This window comes from Lolium rigidum, chromosome 3 (assembly GCF_022539505.1).
Source record: "Lolium rigidum isolate FL_2022 chromosome 3, APGP_CSIRO_Lrig_0.1, whole genome shotgun sequence".
Classification (NCBI taxonomy): Eukaryota; Viridiplantae; Streptophyta; class Magnoliopsida; order Poales; family Poaceae; genus Lolium; species Lolium rigidum.
In genome coordinates, this window is record NC_061510.1 from 80,388,670 (window position 1) to 80,402,724 (window position 14,055).

Below are 14,055 nucleotides of genomic sequence, written 5' to 3' on the forward strand. Positions count from 1 at the left end.
GTTGGACTACTCGGGATGCAGATGATGCCAAGTCTAGTTAGTGGTCAGCGACACACTGATAGGGCTAATATATTGTTGTTGCTGCATGCTAATCGCAAGAGGATATGGTAGGTATCCTAGGAGGCGCTCGTGCAAAACCCTAGCTTACTTAGCTACAAGGTGCAGCCCTTTCTGGTAAAAGACGAAATGGTGCTTTAAACCTACATGATCTATGGCTTTTCGGCCCACTTTGGGCATGCACTGTGAGTGGACATATTGTTGCCCACTGAACGTAGAAATCACTAGTGGCACAAGACACGATCGAGTTTCCAGTGGCTTTGTTAAGAAAGAAAAGCGTGGCGACCAGAGCGCGCAAAGCTACTTACATACACATGCGTCGATGATACGATAGGCAGGCTACTTGACTATACTAACTAGTGCATAACATGAAGCATGTCAGTCAAAATACGGAAGCACTCGGTCAGAGTTGGCGAATTGTGCAGGCATGTGCAGATAGAATTTTCTTGAGTGGCTAGGGTATTTGCTCCTGTGATCCTGTATGTCTGGTCCGAAGCTGTCATGATTCACCGGCACTCTGCAAACTCAGTGCTCCACCTCTCTGCCACGGCGAGATACTCAGATGATTCCGCGGTACATGACAAATGTTCCTACTTGTGGTAAGAATGGCACCGGAATATTGCCGTATTTGGGAGCATGATGATGATTCCAAGTTGGTTCCAACACGGAAGGAGAACGGCAGCGGTGAAACTGCCGCTGATTCGGATAACGATCTGTGACCGCAACGAGTTCCGGTCATATCACAAATCCTACTTCGGATTAGTGGTACTACTCGTTCATGGAAAAATTTAAAAGAGCTTGTATTCCCTCAGATCAGATAGCAGGCACCTCAAGAGTATTAACTATGACAGCAGCATCAGTGCGTCTGAATTTTTTTAAACAGAAGGCCACGTTGAGTCCAACTTTCAATTAACAAAGCCATCAACCGGCCAGGAGTACAACGATTACAACAACAGAAAGAAAAAAGGCTAGGGATACCAGCTAGAGGTACAAGCACTGGGTGCAGAGCTAAAGCCTAAAAAAGAAGAGAACAGGTAGAACGAACTACAAGTTCCAACATGGCGTCCGAGACTACAGCTAAACACCGGCGACTTCACTGGCCCGTCCAGCACCAAGACGCCGCTCCACGAAAATGCATCAGACCAGAATGGCTCACAGAAACTCTGAACTTCATTTTTTTAGACGAGCTGCACTGTTTGGTCTGACTAGCTAATGTAAGTTGTCCTGAAGATGCATTTACCAGGCCCTGCAGGCTCAACAAACTCAGCCGGCAAGCAGGATAGACTTGCAGAAACAGTGTAAATAATGTAACCAGTAACCTAGATCGAGAATCTGAGGTACCTCAAAGTGCAGAGCGTGCAATGCAGTGGATGATGTGCCGACAGCAGAAATATAAGTACGGAGAGGGGGAAAAATACCGACAGCCTTCAGATTTGATTTGACTTTCGAGATACCACTTAAGATTATGACTTTGTAAATCTACACGAACCCAAACAAAGAAGCTCGATGTCTGAAGTGAAAGAGATGCGGCGATCATATTCAGTTGGCATGCTAAAAAGGTAAGGCAGCTCACTTAACACACTGAACCAAGTGACAAGATGATATTTCACATGATTGCATCCACGAGCGAATGCACACCATAAGCAACCCAGAATCTGTAAAGATTCACTTTCATAAATTTCTAAAGATAGCATTACCTTGCGAAGACAAACGTTTGAAAAGGCGGCGAAAACGGAGACTGATGCCACATGCACAAAAACAAGATAGCTAACACATACAACGTATTTGAGGGTGTAAGCTGAGCCTGAAAAGTGAGTAAACCCAGGATTTTTCCTCTTTGTAGTTGAGAGCCATTTTACTAAAATGGTAGTGTACCAGAAAGATTTCACATAGACAAAGGCAGCAGCAATCTTCTCTATCTTTACCCTTTAAAACTTGTATCTTACTTGAAAGAACTTGTATTCCCTCAGATCAGTTGGCAGGCGCCTCAAGATTTTTAAACTATGACAGCAGCATCAATGCGTCTGAAACTCTGAACTGCATTTTTTTTAGACGAGCTGCACTGTTTCTTGGTCTGAATATCGAATGTAAGTTATCCAGAAGATGCACTTACCATACTCAAGAAACATGGACTGCAAGCAGGATAGACTCGCAGAAACAGTGTACCGGAGAGGATCAAGAGCAGTGGAGCCGACAGCAGAAACATAAGGGGGGCAAAAGACAACCTTGATGCTTGATTAGACTTTCAAGATACCGACTGAAAAAGCACGGCTTCAACATTAGGCCTTCACAAATCTACACAAACTGAAACAAAGAAGCTGGAAGCCTGAAGCGAAAGAAAGAATGAGATACAGCGATCATATTCACACTTGGTATGCTGAAAGATGGTAAAGTAGCTCACTTATAACACCGTGATTGCATCCACAAGCAAATGCATAGCATAAGCGGGCCAATATCTGTGAAGATTTGCTTTCGTAAGTTTCTAAAGATAGCATTACCTTACAAAGGCAGAAGTTTGAAAATAAGGGAAACTGAGACTTGATGCATCATTTGTATGCGGCACGCGAAAAAGCAATACAGTTAACATATAGATGGGATGCTTTCCTCCTTTTTTTTTGGAACAGGGGTAGGTCCCAGAGGGACCTAAAACATGCACAAAAGACAAGTTTGAAAAAGAAGGCAAGAACGGATAATGATGCCGCATTTTTATGGGCATGCATAACAGCAAAATGGGTAATACATACAGCACATTCGATGGTGTAAGATGATCCTGAAATGAGTAAACCCAGGATTTTTCCTCTCTGTAAGCTGTAGTTGAGCCATTTTACTAAAATGTTACAATATACCAGAAGGATATTCACATAGACAAGGGCAACAACAATCTCCTCTCTCTTTTCCTTTTAAGCCTTCTATGCCTAGAGATTTTGAGAATTACTGGAAGAAGGATTCCTAAAAATACAAAGAGGGATGAAAGCTTGAACCATTTCAGGTACAGAGCAACATAGCAAGACACCATGAGAAAACAAAACAAAACGGCATAGAGGAGGGCAACCTTCAGATCCCGCCTGAAAGAAAAAAAGAACACAGGTTTAGGTAAAACTGAATCAAATAGCAAGAAGCAATTACGCTGGTCCCTAACTAAAGCAGAAACAGGATAACCGCAAGGAGCATTTTTATACTAACCAAAATGAGAATTAGCCAGAATTTCAAATTTGCAAATACCTAGAGCACATTGAATCAACAATACTAAATACTTTAAGCTAGTTTGAACTTTGAAAATCAGTTAGGATTTAAGATATGCAGATACATAGAACGCATTTTCATCAACCTTACTACTCTCTGCATGCTACTTTTGACTTCGAAATCAGGTAGAATTTACATGAACTACACTACTTTGTGGATGCTACTTTGTAACTAATTTTTTCTTTCCTCTATCCTAATATTAGCTAAGTTTAGATATTCTTAAAAAAATTGGCACTTCGCATTGTTCTTCTCTGTTGTAGTGATTAATCCAAGAGCCTTATCAATAAACGAAGCAGATTCTGAATAATGACATGATTCACTGTTTCCCCTAAAATTACATGATTAATTGGAATGGAAGCCAGAGGGCCTAATCAACTGGTGTGCCAAATGAGATGGCCATAATTCAAAAGACAGTGAAATATCCATTTAGGAAAATGCCATCAATGTTGCGGAGATAATTTTAAAATGGTTTATTGAGAGATAGGCGTTGATTAGGTCAAACTAAGTAAATAAAGATGTTTTCGTTCCAGAATCAGGTAACCGATCACACAGCACAGTATCGACAAATCACAGTTTTAAAATAACGTGTTCGCTTAATCCCCTGTAGGCTGACTTCTGGTATATCACTAATCTCGATGAGGGTGATACACAGTTTTAATATCTTGTGCATTATAAACAGGGGGCATATCCTGCGCAAATGCACCAAAGGCGAAAGGTGGTGTTTGAAACAGCGCAAGTTCTCTGTTTTTTTCCTTGAACACACCTGGGAGCGTGTCATTTTCATTTAAGAAGAAAGCGCGACGATAATGCAAACGACCAAAGTACAAAGATTTACAAAAAGGACGTACCCAGTGCTGAGAGCTCCCGCAATGTGCGGGGTCTGGGGAAGGTGTTAGTGGCAAGCCTTACCCTCACGAAGTGCAATGTGAGGAGACCGCGACTCGAACCTAGGACCTCTCGGTCACAGGCGGTGAGGCTCTACCGCTGCACCAGGCCCGCCCTTCTAAAGATTTACAAAAGAAACAAGAAAATAAAGAAGAGAAAAGAAAATTCAACTTTGGTGAGAGGGGCTAGTATCTCCACTTGTGTCATGTAGGTCCTGGGTTTGAATCAGCCTCTTTGCATAAAATTAAGGGAAAGATTACCTAGAAATTCCCTTCCTCAGACGCCCACGATGTGTGGGAGCTTTCTGCACTGTGTACGTCCTTTTAGATTCAACTTCGACAAACGATTAGAATATGATCCCTCAAGTATGGAGCATTTATGTATAATGCACACTGCATGTACTTGCACCAAGAGCGTAACATATGCAATTCAATGCTTAAGTGCAAGAAATGTCATGAAATGCAGACTGTTTGAAGTTACTTGAACTGAGACAATGTCCTAAGTTGGCCCTAACTTCATTTCTTGAGAGGTGTATGGAAATTGTAACGTTAGAATTAGTCGAAGCTTCCAATTTCTGTTGAATGTTGAAGTATATGTGGATTGACTAACCTACTCCATCAGTTCGGACTTTTGGCTCTACTAGCTGGTGCATGAAACTTAATATGGTATCAGAGCAGACGTCTTTGGTTCAAGTCTCGGTTTTCGCAATTTAGAAGAAAAAATTGATTTCGCTCTTTCTGTCCACATTTAGGCATAGCACACCTTCTCCATCAGATCAGAATTTGGGTTCTACTGGTTGGTGCATGAAACTTAATAGATAGACATGCATGAATGCAGCAACGTTTAGAGCATAAGATTTCTGATGACTGCTGCATTGTTACCTACTATACTCCTAGTTTTGCATCATGCTGTTCGTACAGCCATAATTGAAAAATTGTCAGGTCATGAAATTTGTGTTTAGCTTTTTAGAAAGCATGGTTTAATCTTTTATAACTCTATACTTCTATAGGAGATTAGACCACGTCAAAATGTAGTGAAAAATAAAACAGAACTGAGAAGAAATAAACATTTGATAAAATCATCAACCCTCTTGAGGTTTCTTTCTTGCTAACACAACAAAGCATGTGTATTCCCTTCAGCTGTAATTATCTGTTATTCTACAAAGTACACTTTCCGTACGTTCAGATTCTGATATGGGGCTCAACTTCTTTTTCATCCATGTGAAAGATGATTGTTCTCAACTGGCGGTAAAAGACTAGATATTAGAAAGCCTTCCTAATCTCAAAGCATGAAGGAATATACATTTGTAGAATGTAGAGACTCATCACAGGGAGATCACTACTAGCCCATGTGTAATACGATGTTGGTTCTTAGGTGCTCAAACCTGGCTTGGATGCACCGTGGAAAGCGTCAAAGATTGCGCTAGATCATTTTCATTCATTAGCTCCAACCATGCAGACCAAACTAACAGGTTCCACCAACTGTGTTCAAACCGTATTTGAACACTCCTGGTGGTTCTTACAGTATTGACCTTGTTTACTTTACATGGCACCATGGCCGCTTATGTCCAGCTAGACTGCTGGCGAACTTGCCCCATAGTAAGCACTAGCATTTCTAGTCATGCCAATTACCAACTTCACACCATTCCAGCAAACATTAACTCATGGCAACTTCTTAAATAGAAAGGAACACCGTTTCTACAGCTATGCGTGTATGCAACAGGAGTGAGGGCCACCAGCAATGTCTCATTCTGCCAAAGCAAGCAGGCTGTCACAGGTGATCCTTCTTATAAAATGGAGTACTGCAAGTTGTAATGCCGATTTCAAATTCACTACTTGCATCTCTTTCAAAGAATAGGATAGAAAAGAAATGGACCCTTCAGATTAAAGACAAGCTATGAGCCTTTGACTTTGTTAGTTATGACCCCTCCAGATTACCCGTGTTTCTGGATTTTGAACATTACAAAAAAAAGGCTTGTCTTGAACTTCTTGGAAAGAATTGGATTAAATTTCCCTAAGCCTGTATCACATTCCTACTTAGGTCAAGCTAAGTTTTTTTGGGAGGGGCAGACTCCTAAACAATGCACTATGTGATGCGTACCCAGTCTTAGTAATGAAAAGTAACATGGTTGTCATCTAAGCCTTCAGCTGGCATAGGGAACTATGTGGAATGCCCTGTAGACACCAAGTCGCTGCCATGTTGTTTAACATGCAATATAATCAGACATACTTAAAAAATGGGTTGCATGAGATATCTTTTTTAATGAAGAAGGTTGAGTGATATCCACCTGGTATAGTCAAAAATCGACCTGAGGGTCTGATATTGATATCCACCTTATGTAGTCAAAAGTCGACCTGAGGGTCTGAAATACGGAAGATCAAGGAAAGTCTCTAGATTCAAGGACTATTAGCAGTCAAGAGAGAAGAAGTAGCATTTTAGGCCAAACCTTGACCTAGGTTAGGTGTCACGCACTCAGATGGGCCCAACACAAAAGGTGCAGAGTTTTACTCATATAGTCACGGTAGTGAAAGCGCTCGATTTATCCACCTCGTTAAAAAATGCTGGCTCAGGAACTGAAAAACTGAAGAAGCAATATAGCCCATATAGAAACTATGTTTATTCAGCAGTGTGTTTATACTTCATCAAGTATACATTGAGAGGGCTTCACTTCAAAAGCAATAGATGCAATTCACGAGATTCATCCAAACTAAGTTGCTAACTAAGCTCAGTAGCTTCGGTATTGCTTTAATGCGGGTTAAGAACATTATCTTGAGCTTATCGCTCTGCAGATGCATTCAGCTTGCCTAATATACAGTCAATGCCAATGCTTTTCAATAGCCCTGGTATTCAGAGCAGATCTTCACACAACCTCAAACCTCCCACATTACATATGCTAGTATGCCCCCAACTGAACGTTTTTACCTCCAGTTAGCAGAAAGGGTGATGTCTACTAACAACCATATCGCCTAATTCCCAAATAACAAAGGTAACTAAAATCCATACAGATCAGCCAAGATCCATACAATCAAGGAAGCAAAAAATTAACAGCATAGGCTGTAATCCGTACCAAGCAAATCAGACCAATCCTTACGCTTAATCGAAATAGTAGACACCCAAAAGGGGAAATTCAATTGAAACCGAACAGCGTGAAATTTGAAGAGCGTGGCGTCAGATGTTAGCTTAAGCAATAAATCAAGGAGGAGGGGAATCTGACCTGGAGGCGATGTGGGGGTTGGGCGAGAAGACGGAGAGGGCCGCGGAGTAGGACTGCGCCGACCGGATCTGGTGCTCCCTCAGCTGCTCCACCAGCTTTGCTCGCGTGATCATCTCCTGTGTCCCGCTACTGATCCTCCCGGCTGAGCACACTAGCAATCTTTTGCCCACCCACCAAAATTTTCTAAAATTGGCGGAACGAAGGGGGGATCCGGGAGCAAGGAAGAGACGACGACGGGAGGAAGATGCGAAGAGGATGGGAGGAACAAGGACTCGTATCCTGCGTCCTGCCGTTGCTGGGAGCGCCGCTGGATCGCGGATCAACGCCCAGGATTAGTTCTGCAGGAAATATTTGCACATTGGAAATTTCGATTTCTGCCACTAGAAAACGGTCAGTGAAATAACACTCCAAAAAAGAATTACCCCATCATGCAAGACCGCTTAATCTTATGTTAAGTCAAACTAGTTTTAGTATGACTAAGCTTATGGGAGCATGTTGTCAACATGTACAATATCAAATCAATATCGCTAATATTGTAAGATATGCTTTCATAATATAACCATTTGGTATCATGGATGTTGATACATTCTTATAAACTTGGTAAAACTTGATCATATTTGACCAGCCTTGTATACAAGCAAGAAGGTGTTAGCAGCACCAAGCAACAACATGAGGTTGTCGGTGAACTAGGCTCAAAGAATGTCGTCAGCAATGAAGATGGGCTTCATGGCATGTTAAAAAAAAGATGGGCCTCATAGCCAAGTTAGTAGTCCGACATGAGTCCCAAGCTTCCAGTTCGCTTCAAGATCTTTCTTGGATCCTGTAACGGCCTTTGACAAAAGTTGTTAGTACTCGTTGGCTTGTAGCGAGACAGATGGATAGGAGTTAGATATTAGATATTGGAATATAGATGAACAAACACGGCTTGGTGGTTGAGGGAGGGGAGGAATGGCCACCACCATGATTACTTCCTCTCTTTTGATGATAACCAGAGTTGTTAGGGCTTTCTAGTAATCTCGTATATGTTGCTTATCATTGGTATCAGATTCTTCTTAGATCATGGTGCTTCCCTCTCGTTTTTTTGATAATCAAGTTTAAACGGGATTAGCGTCCGAGGGTGTGGGAGGCTGAGAAATGAATAGATAGGCTTTGCCCTTATCTCGCTGCTTGGTTGGCCAACTTAGGCCCACGTCCAACATGGCGGGCAGGCATGTACGAATATTTCAAGTCACCCCTTGTTGGTCCCAAATGTTGTTATTGAGGTTGAGCCGGCGAAGGGATGTCCGAACAAAACATACCTACGTTTTTTAGGTCATCATACCTACTTTTTGACCGATCTATAGGCATGTTGGAGCTTACTTTTGTGTTTGGATTTTGATGAGGGGCCATAGAAGGTATTGCTGGAGATGCTCTAAGATAGGAAAGTACATGAATTTATTTTTTAGATGGAAACTTACAGGGCTCTGATTAAGCAAAATGGTGATTTACCTATCTATACACACACTAAATAGGGTTTTGCCTCACCTGACCAAAATGTTCTTAGGAGTACATTCAATCAACTTTCTTTTGTGAGTTGTTCCAATTCGGTGTACCCGGTGGTACTCACACTTCACCTCTTCAAACTATGGCAAACAATGACTCCAGTCCCACCTGTTTCAATCACTCACAAGTCACAAATCACAAGTCACAATCTCACACCATTAGCATACTAAGAGCAACTTAAACAGATTTCTAAAAAGTACCAAAACTGTAAAATTACCGCTACTTTATGGTATTTGGCAGAAAAAATGTCTATACCAGATCCTGTATAACTTGCAAATTCTTGTTGCGAGGAAAGTTTCAACCCAACTGTCACCGGACCGGCACCGCGGTCGCTGGAATCTAGCCAAATTTTGCCACATTGCTCTGATAGCCAAATCTTTGTCAATCTACGGCAAGCCTCCATAATTGCGATTGGTTCCCCTTAGCGGGGCATCAAACTTGGAGGTGTGCATCATGTCAAGGGACCGGTGGGTCGTTTTGTGGCAGAGCAGTGTTGTTTCTAGCGCATTGATGATGTCGAGTTTTCAGTGACATGGTGCAGCTAGGTCTCGACGGCGGGTGCGTGATGTTGGACGCGCATAGGGTAGTTGCGTCGTTCTAGCGTCGACAGAAAGTCTCGTAAGATCAATGCAGACATCCATGTCCTGAAAACTGGTTCGCAAAAGATGATGGCGACTTCTACCGTAAGCGCATTGAGGGTCTGTTGGACCGGTGATGCCCACAAGTGTATGGGATCATTGAAATCTTCGTTGCAAAATATTAGCTCAAATTTATAGTTCGAAAAGATGGGAGCATAGGAAAACCGATAAGACTTTAGCAATTGAAACGTCACTCTCAACCACACATGTGTATCAATATTCTCAATTGCAAGCGTTGTGAAGTTTAGCACATTGTAGCAAAACAATGACAAGTAAAACAGATTTCCAGCTTTCACAAGAAAGTTTATGAATGAAACTTTTAGTAATTAAAAGTGTAGGAATGAGGTGATATAGGGACGTTGCATGGATGAGATCATGCATATAATAATTACATAAATGAAGTAGTAGTAGGCTCTAACTCAGTTGCATCTAGGTGTATGTTCCTAATATAGTTGCACGTGTTAACAAGAGAACTTGCACAACACTATTGTCCTACCCTCCCATTTAACCGGGCCACTTAAAAAACTTAGGTTAATTAAGGATAGCCTTTTCAAGACATCTAGATCAAAGCATTAACACTTCATGAATATAAATAACCCTCAAGTTAAGACATGATGCCTTTGTTCTCTCCGCGCTATGCACCGTTAGCGGTTCACATGTCTCACATTATAACATGCATCACATGGTGCAGATAAATATCAAACTCAAATATACGATGGATCGGAGGCAAGTGTGGGGTCTAGGGCACCCCCACGAGAGTTCAAGGGCTCCTGCAATGTCAGGGAGGCCGGGCGGGGCGGTGCTAGGACACTGTCCTCTAACTGAGCAGAGCATACCCCACTGTCAGGAGAAGGAGGGTGTGAGCGGTCGATCTGCTAGAGCGAGGGTGATGGAGCATCACGTGGACTAAGGAAGAATATGACCAGACTTGGGAGGAAGATGACCAAACAAAAGGAAAAGATAAAAAAACCAATATCCGGTTTTACGGTTACTATTTGCGGGATCTGTTTCGTCGAACCCCGCATGACACCTCAAAACATTTTTTATTCACCCTTGTATGCATTCTAAAGGTCGAATAATATAAGAGCTTGGCAAATCTTGTCGTAAAAGGAGGTGAAGATCGTGGAATACCAAACTGGTATGCATGTGGGGACTACAGGAGAGGCGATCAGGAGGCGGCCACAAAACCCATCTAGAGTTCCGTTCCCCTCGTCGGCGACGCCGCCGGTTTGATTCACCTTTGGTGGCCTTGGAGCCTTGGAGGTGTGGAGCACCACGCCTTCTCACTCGTCAGGGTTTTTTTGTTCTTTTTAGGTTGTTTTCTAGTGTGTTTTTAGGATGGCGTGGTGCTGCATCCTAAAGTAACAATAAGGCCCGTCCCGTCCTATCCTTTCTTAGGTGATGTGTCTAGCGTCGGAGATGGCTCGTGCAGTCGTTTCCCCAATGTATCTCCTGGGATGTGGTCAGTTTTTGTGTTCATTGGTGTATTTTCAAGTCAATCTCTTCAGATATATGGTTGTCATCATTGACGATGTTGTTGTTGTGGTGTGCTGGTCCTTTGAATTCTTAGCACGATAACTTATTGGCTATCTACTAAAACAAGCTCTACTACGACAAGATTTTCCTGGATCCGGTGACGGAGCGGTGAGGACAGTCGACCGCCTTCGGCTCATGCTAGTGTGTTTAGTCGTCGGTAGGTGGTTCAAGTATATTTTTGTAAAAATACCTTTAATGCTATTTGTACTAATGTTAATGATTATTAGTAGATCGAATAAATTTCGCAAAAAAATCTACATCGCTGACATAAACCATAATCCACCACCCGATTGATGAAGACTCAACGGAGCACTCATCACGAGGGATTTCATGTCTAAAGGTGAGGATGAAGGCGCGCCTTCGGCTTGCACTAGTATCTTTAGTCATTGGTAGGTGGTTCAAGTACATATTTGTAAAAAATTACCTTTTATGCCATTTGTACTATTGTTGATGATTATTACTATATCGAGAAATTTCGCAAAAAAGTCTACATTGTTGACAAACCATAATACCGAGTGAAGACTCAACAAAGCACTCGTCGAGGGATTGACGTATGTAGGTGAGGACGGTGTCGCGTCTTCGGCTCGCGCTAGTGTCTTTAGTCTTTGGTAGATGGTCCAAGTACATATTTATAAAAATTTACCTTTTTATGATATGTGTACTATTGTTGATTTTTTTGAAACGGAGACAAAAACTTTGCCTCATTCGATTAATTAAGAAGAAGTTTAACAAGGTCCAACAACGACACTTTAAAAGTGGGTACAAAATGGACTACTATCCATGTATTATTTCACTCAAATATTTTGCCCCCACGGTCCACGGACACCCATAGCTTCACCTCTTTCTCGATTTTATCAAATAGAACTCTGGGAGGTACTTGTTTGTTGTAGAATACTCTTCCATTTATTTCCTTCCAGATCTCCCATGTGGTTAGCAAAGTGAGAGATCTCATTTCTTTTCTATTGGAGGGCTAGTCATACGATGCCACCAATCTTCAAGGGATAGAGTTGGCCAATCTTGAACATCAAGGGAATAGATCCGGAGCAACTCCTTGATGAGGCCCCATAGTCTAATAGTATAGCGACAATGCGTGAACAAGTGAGTCGCCGACTACGTGGTTCTTTTGCACAAAGGGCATAAGCCACAATTTTGCCAACTTCTCTTTTTTAACATATCCACCATCGAAAGCCTAATTTGGAGGGCAAGCCACGCAAAGAACTTGGTCTTAGGAGGTTCCCAAATCTCCCAAACTATTTCGTTCATGTTGGTGGAGATTGAATCAAAGAATTGATCCTTGTAAGAGGGAGCCGTCGAATATTGACCACTTGACGAGAGAGTCCAAATGATGGTTTCTTCGATGTCTTTAATGAGTTGAATTGTTCGAAGTTGGGTCCAAAGTTTGGTGAATTGCTCAATGTGTGCCACGGTAAGCTCTTCCATCTTTATTTTTTAGACCCACCCATTTTCATGCCAGGCCCTTTTGATGCTCCATTTCTTCCTTCACGAGCTCATAAATAAGAGGGGCGTGATATCTTTTGGAGGGCGTCAATAATTTGTTGTAGGGCTTCAATTCCAATGTCAAAAAGGAGGGGTAAAAATGGGTCACCTTGTCAGAGGCCCCGACCATGAGGAATGGGAGGCCCGACCACCCCATTGAGGAGGATCCGCGAAGTTGAGGTGTTAAAGATGGCGGCAATCCAATCACGAAATCTACTAGGGAACCCTCTTCTTTGGAGGAGATCAAATATATGTTCCCGTCTAATGGAGTCGAATTACTTACGGATGACAATCTTGAAAAGAAGGCAAGGTTTTTGCTCTTATGTAACTTCTTTGCCATATTCTTCACATAAAGGAAATTATCATGGATGCTCCTCCTCTTGATGAAAGCACGCTGAGCCTCAGAAATAAGCTCGTCCATGAGGAGGGCAAGACAAAGCGCGGGCATCTTGGCCACAATCTTGGCAATGGAATGGATTAGGCTTATGGGCCTAAAATCCAAAATTTCTTCGCCCCCTGATACGTCTCCGACGTATCGATAATTTCTTATGTTCCATGCCATATTATTGATGATACCTACATGCTTTATGCACACTTTATGTCATATTCGTGCATTTTCTGGAACTAACCTATTAACAAGATGCCGAAGTGCCGCTTGCTTGTTTTCTCGCTGTTTTTGGTTTCGTAAATCCTAGTTACGAAATATTCTCGGAATTGGACGAAATCAAGACCCAGGGTCCTATTTTGCCACGAACCTTCCAGAAGACCGAAGAGCATACGAAGTGGGGCCACGAGGTGGCCAGACCACAAGGCGGCGCGGCCAAGGAGGGGCCCGCCGCCCTGTGGTGTGGGCCCCTCGTCAGCCCTCCGACTCTGCCCTTCCGCCTACTTAAAGCCTCCGTCGCGAAACCCCTGATGCGAAAAACCACGATATGGAAAACCTTCCAGAGACGCCGCCGCCGCCAATCCCATCTCGGGGGACTCTGGAGATCTCCTCCGGCACCCTGCCGGAGAGCGGATTCATCTCCCGGAGGACTCTACACCGCCATGGTCGCCTCCGGAGTGATGAGTGAGTAGTTCACCCCTGGACTATTGTAGGATAACGTTGCATAGAAAACAAAAATTTTCCTACCGCGAACACGCAATCCAAGCCAAGATGCAATCTAGAAGACGGTAGCAACGAGGGGGTATCGAGTCTCACCCTTGAAGAGATTCCAAAGCCTACAAGATGAGGCTCTTGTTGCTGCGGTAGACGTTCACTTGCCGCTTGCAAAAGCGCGTAGAAGATCTTGATCACGATCGGTTCCGGCGCCACGAACGGGCAGCACCTCCGTACTCGGTCACACGTTCGGTTGTTGATGAAGACGACGTCCACCTCCCGTTCCAGCGGGCAGCGGAAGTAGTAGCTCCTCTTGAATCCGAGCAGCACGACGGCGTGGTGTC

General features: G+C 43.0%; 1 protein-coding gene across 1 annotated transcript; it reads right to left on the bottom strand.

Annotated features, from left to right (window-relative positions):
- Window positions 1-2,741: 2,741 nt before the first annotated feature.
- Window positions 2,742-7,649, bottom strand: LOC124701854. The gene is made up of 2 exons (XM_047233952.1): window positions 7,400-7,649; window positions 2,742-3,122 (listed from the first exon to the last, which is right to left on the bottom strand). Exons 1-2 carry the CDS (start codon window positions 7,510-7,512, stop codon window positions 2,915-2,917), a joined length of 321 nt encoding a protein of 106 aa, XP_047089908.1. The 5' UTR covers window positions 7,513-7,649; the 3' UTR covers window positions 2,742-2,914.
- Between the last annotated feature and the right edge of the window lie 6,406 nt (window positions 7,650-14,055).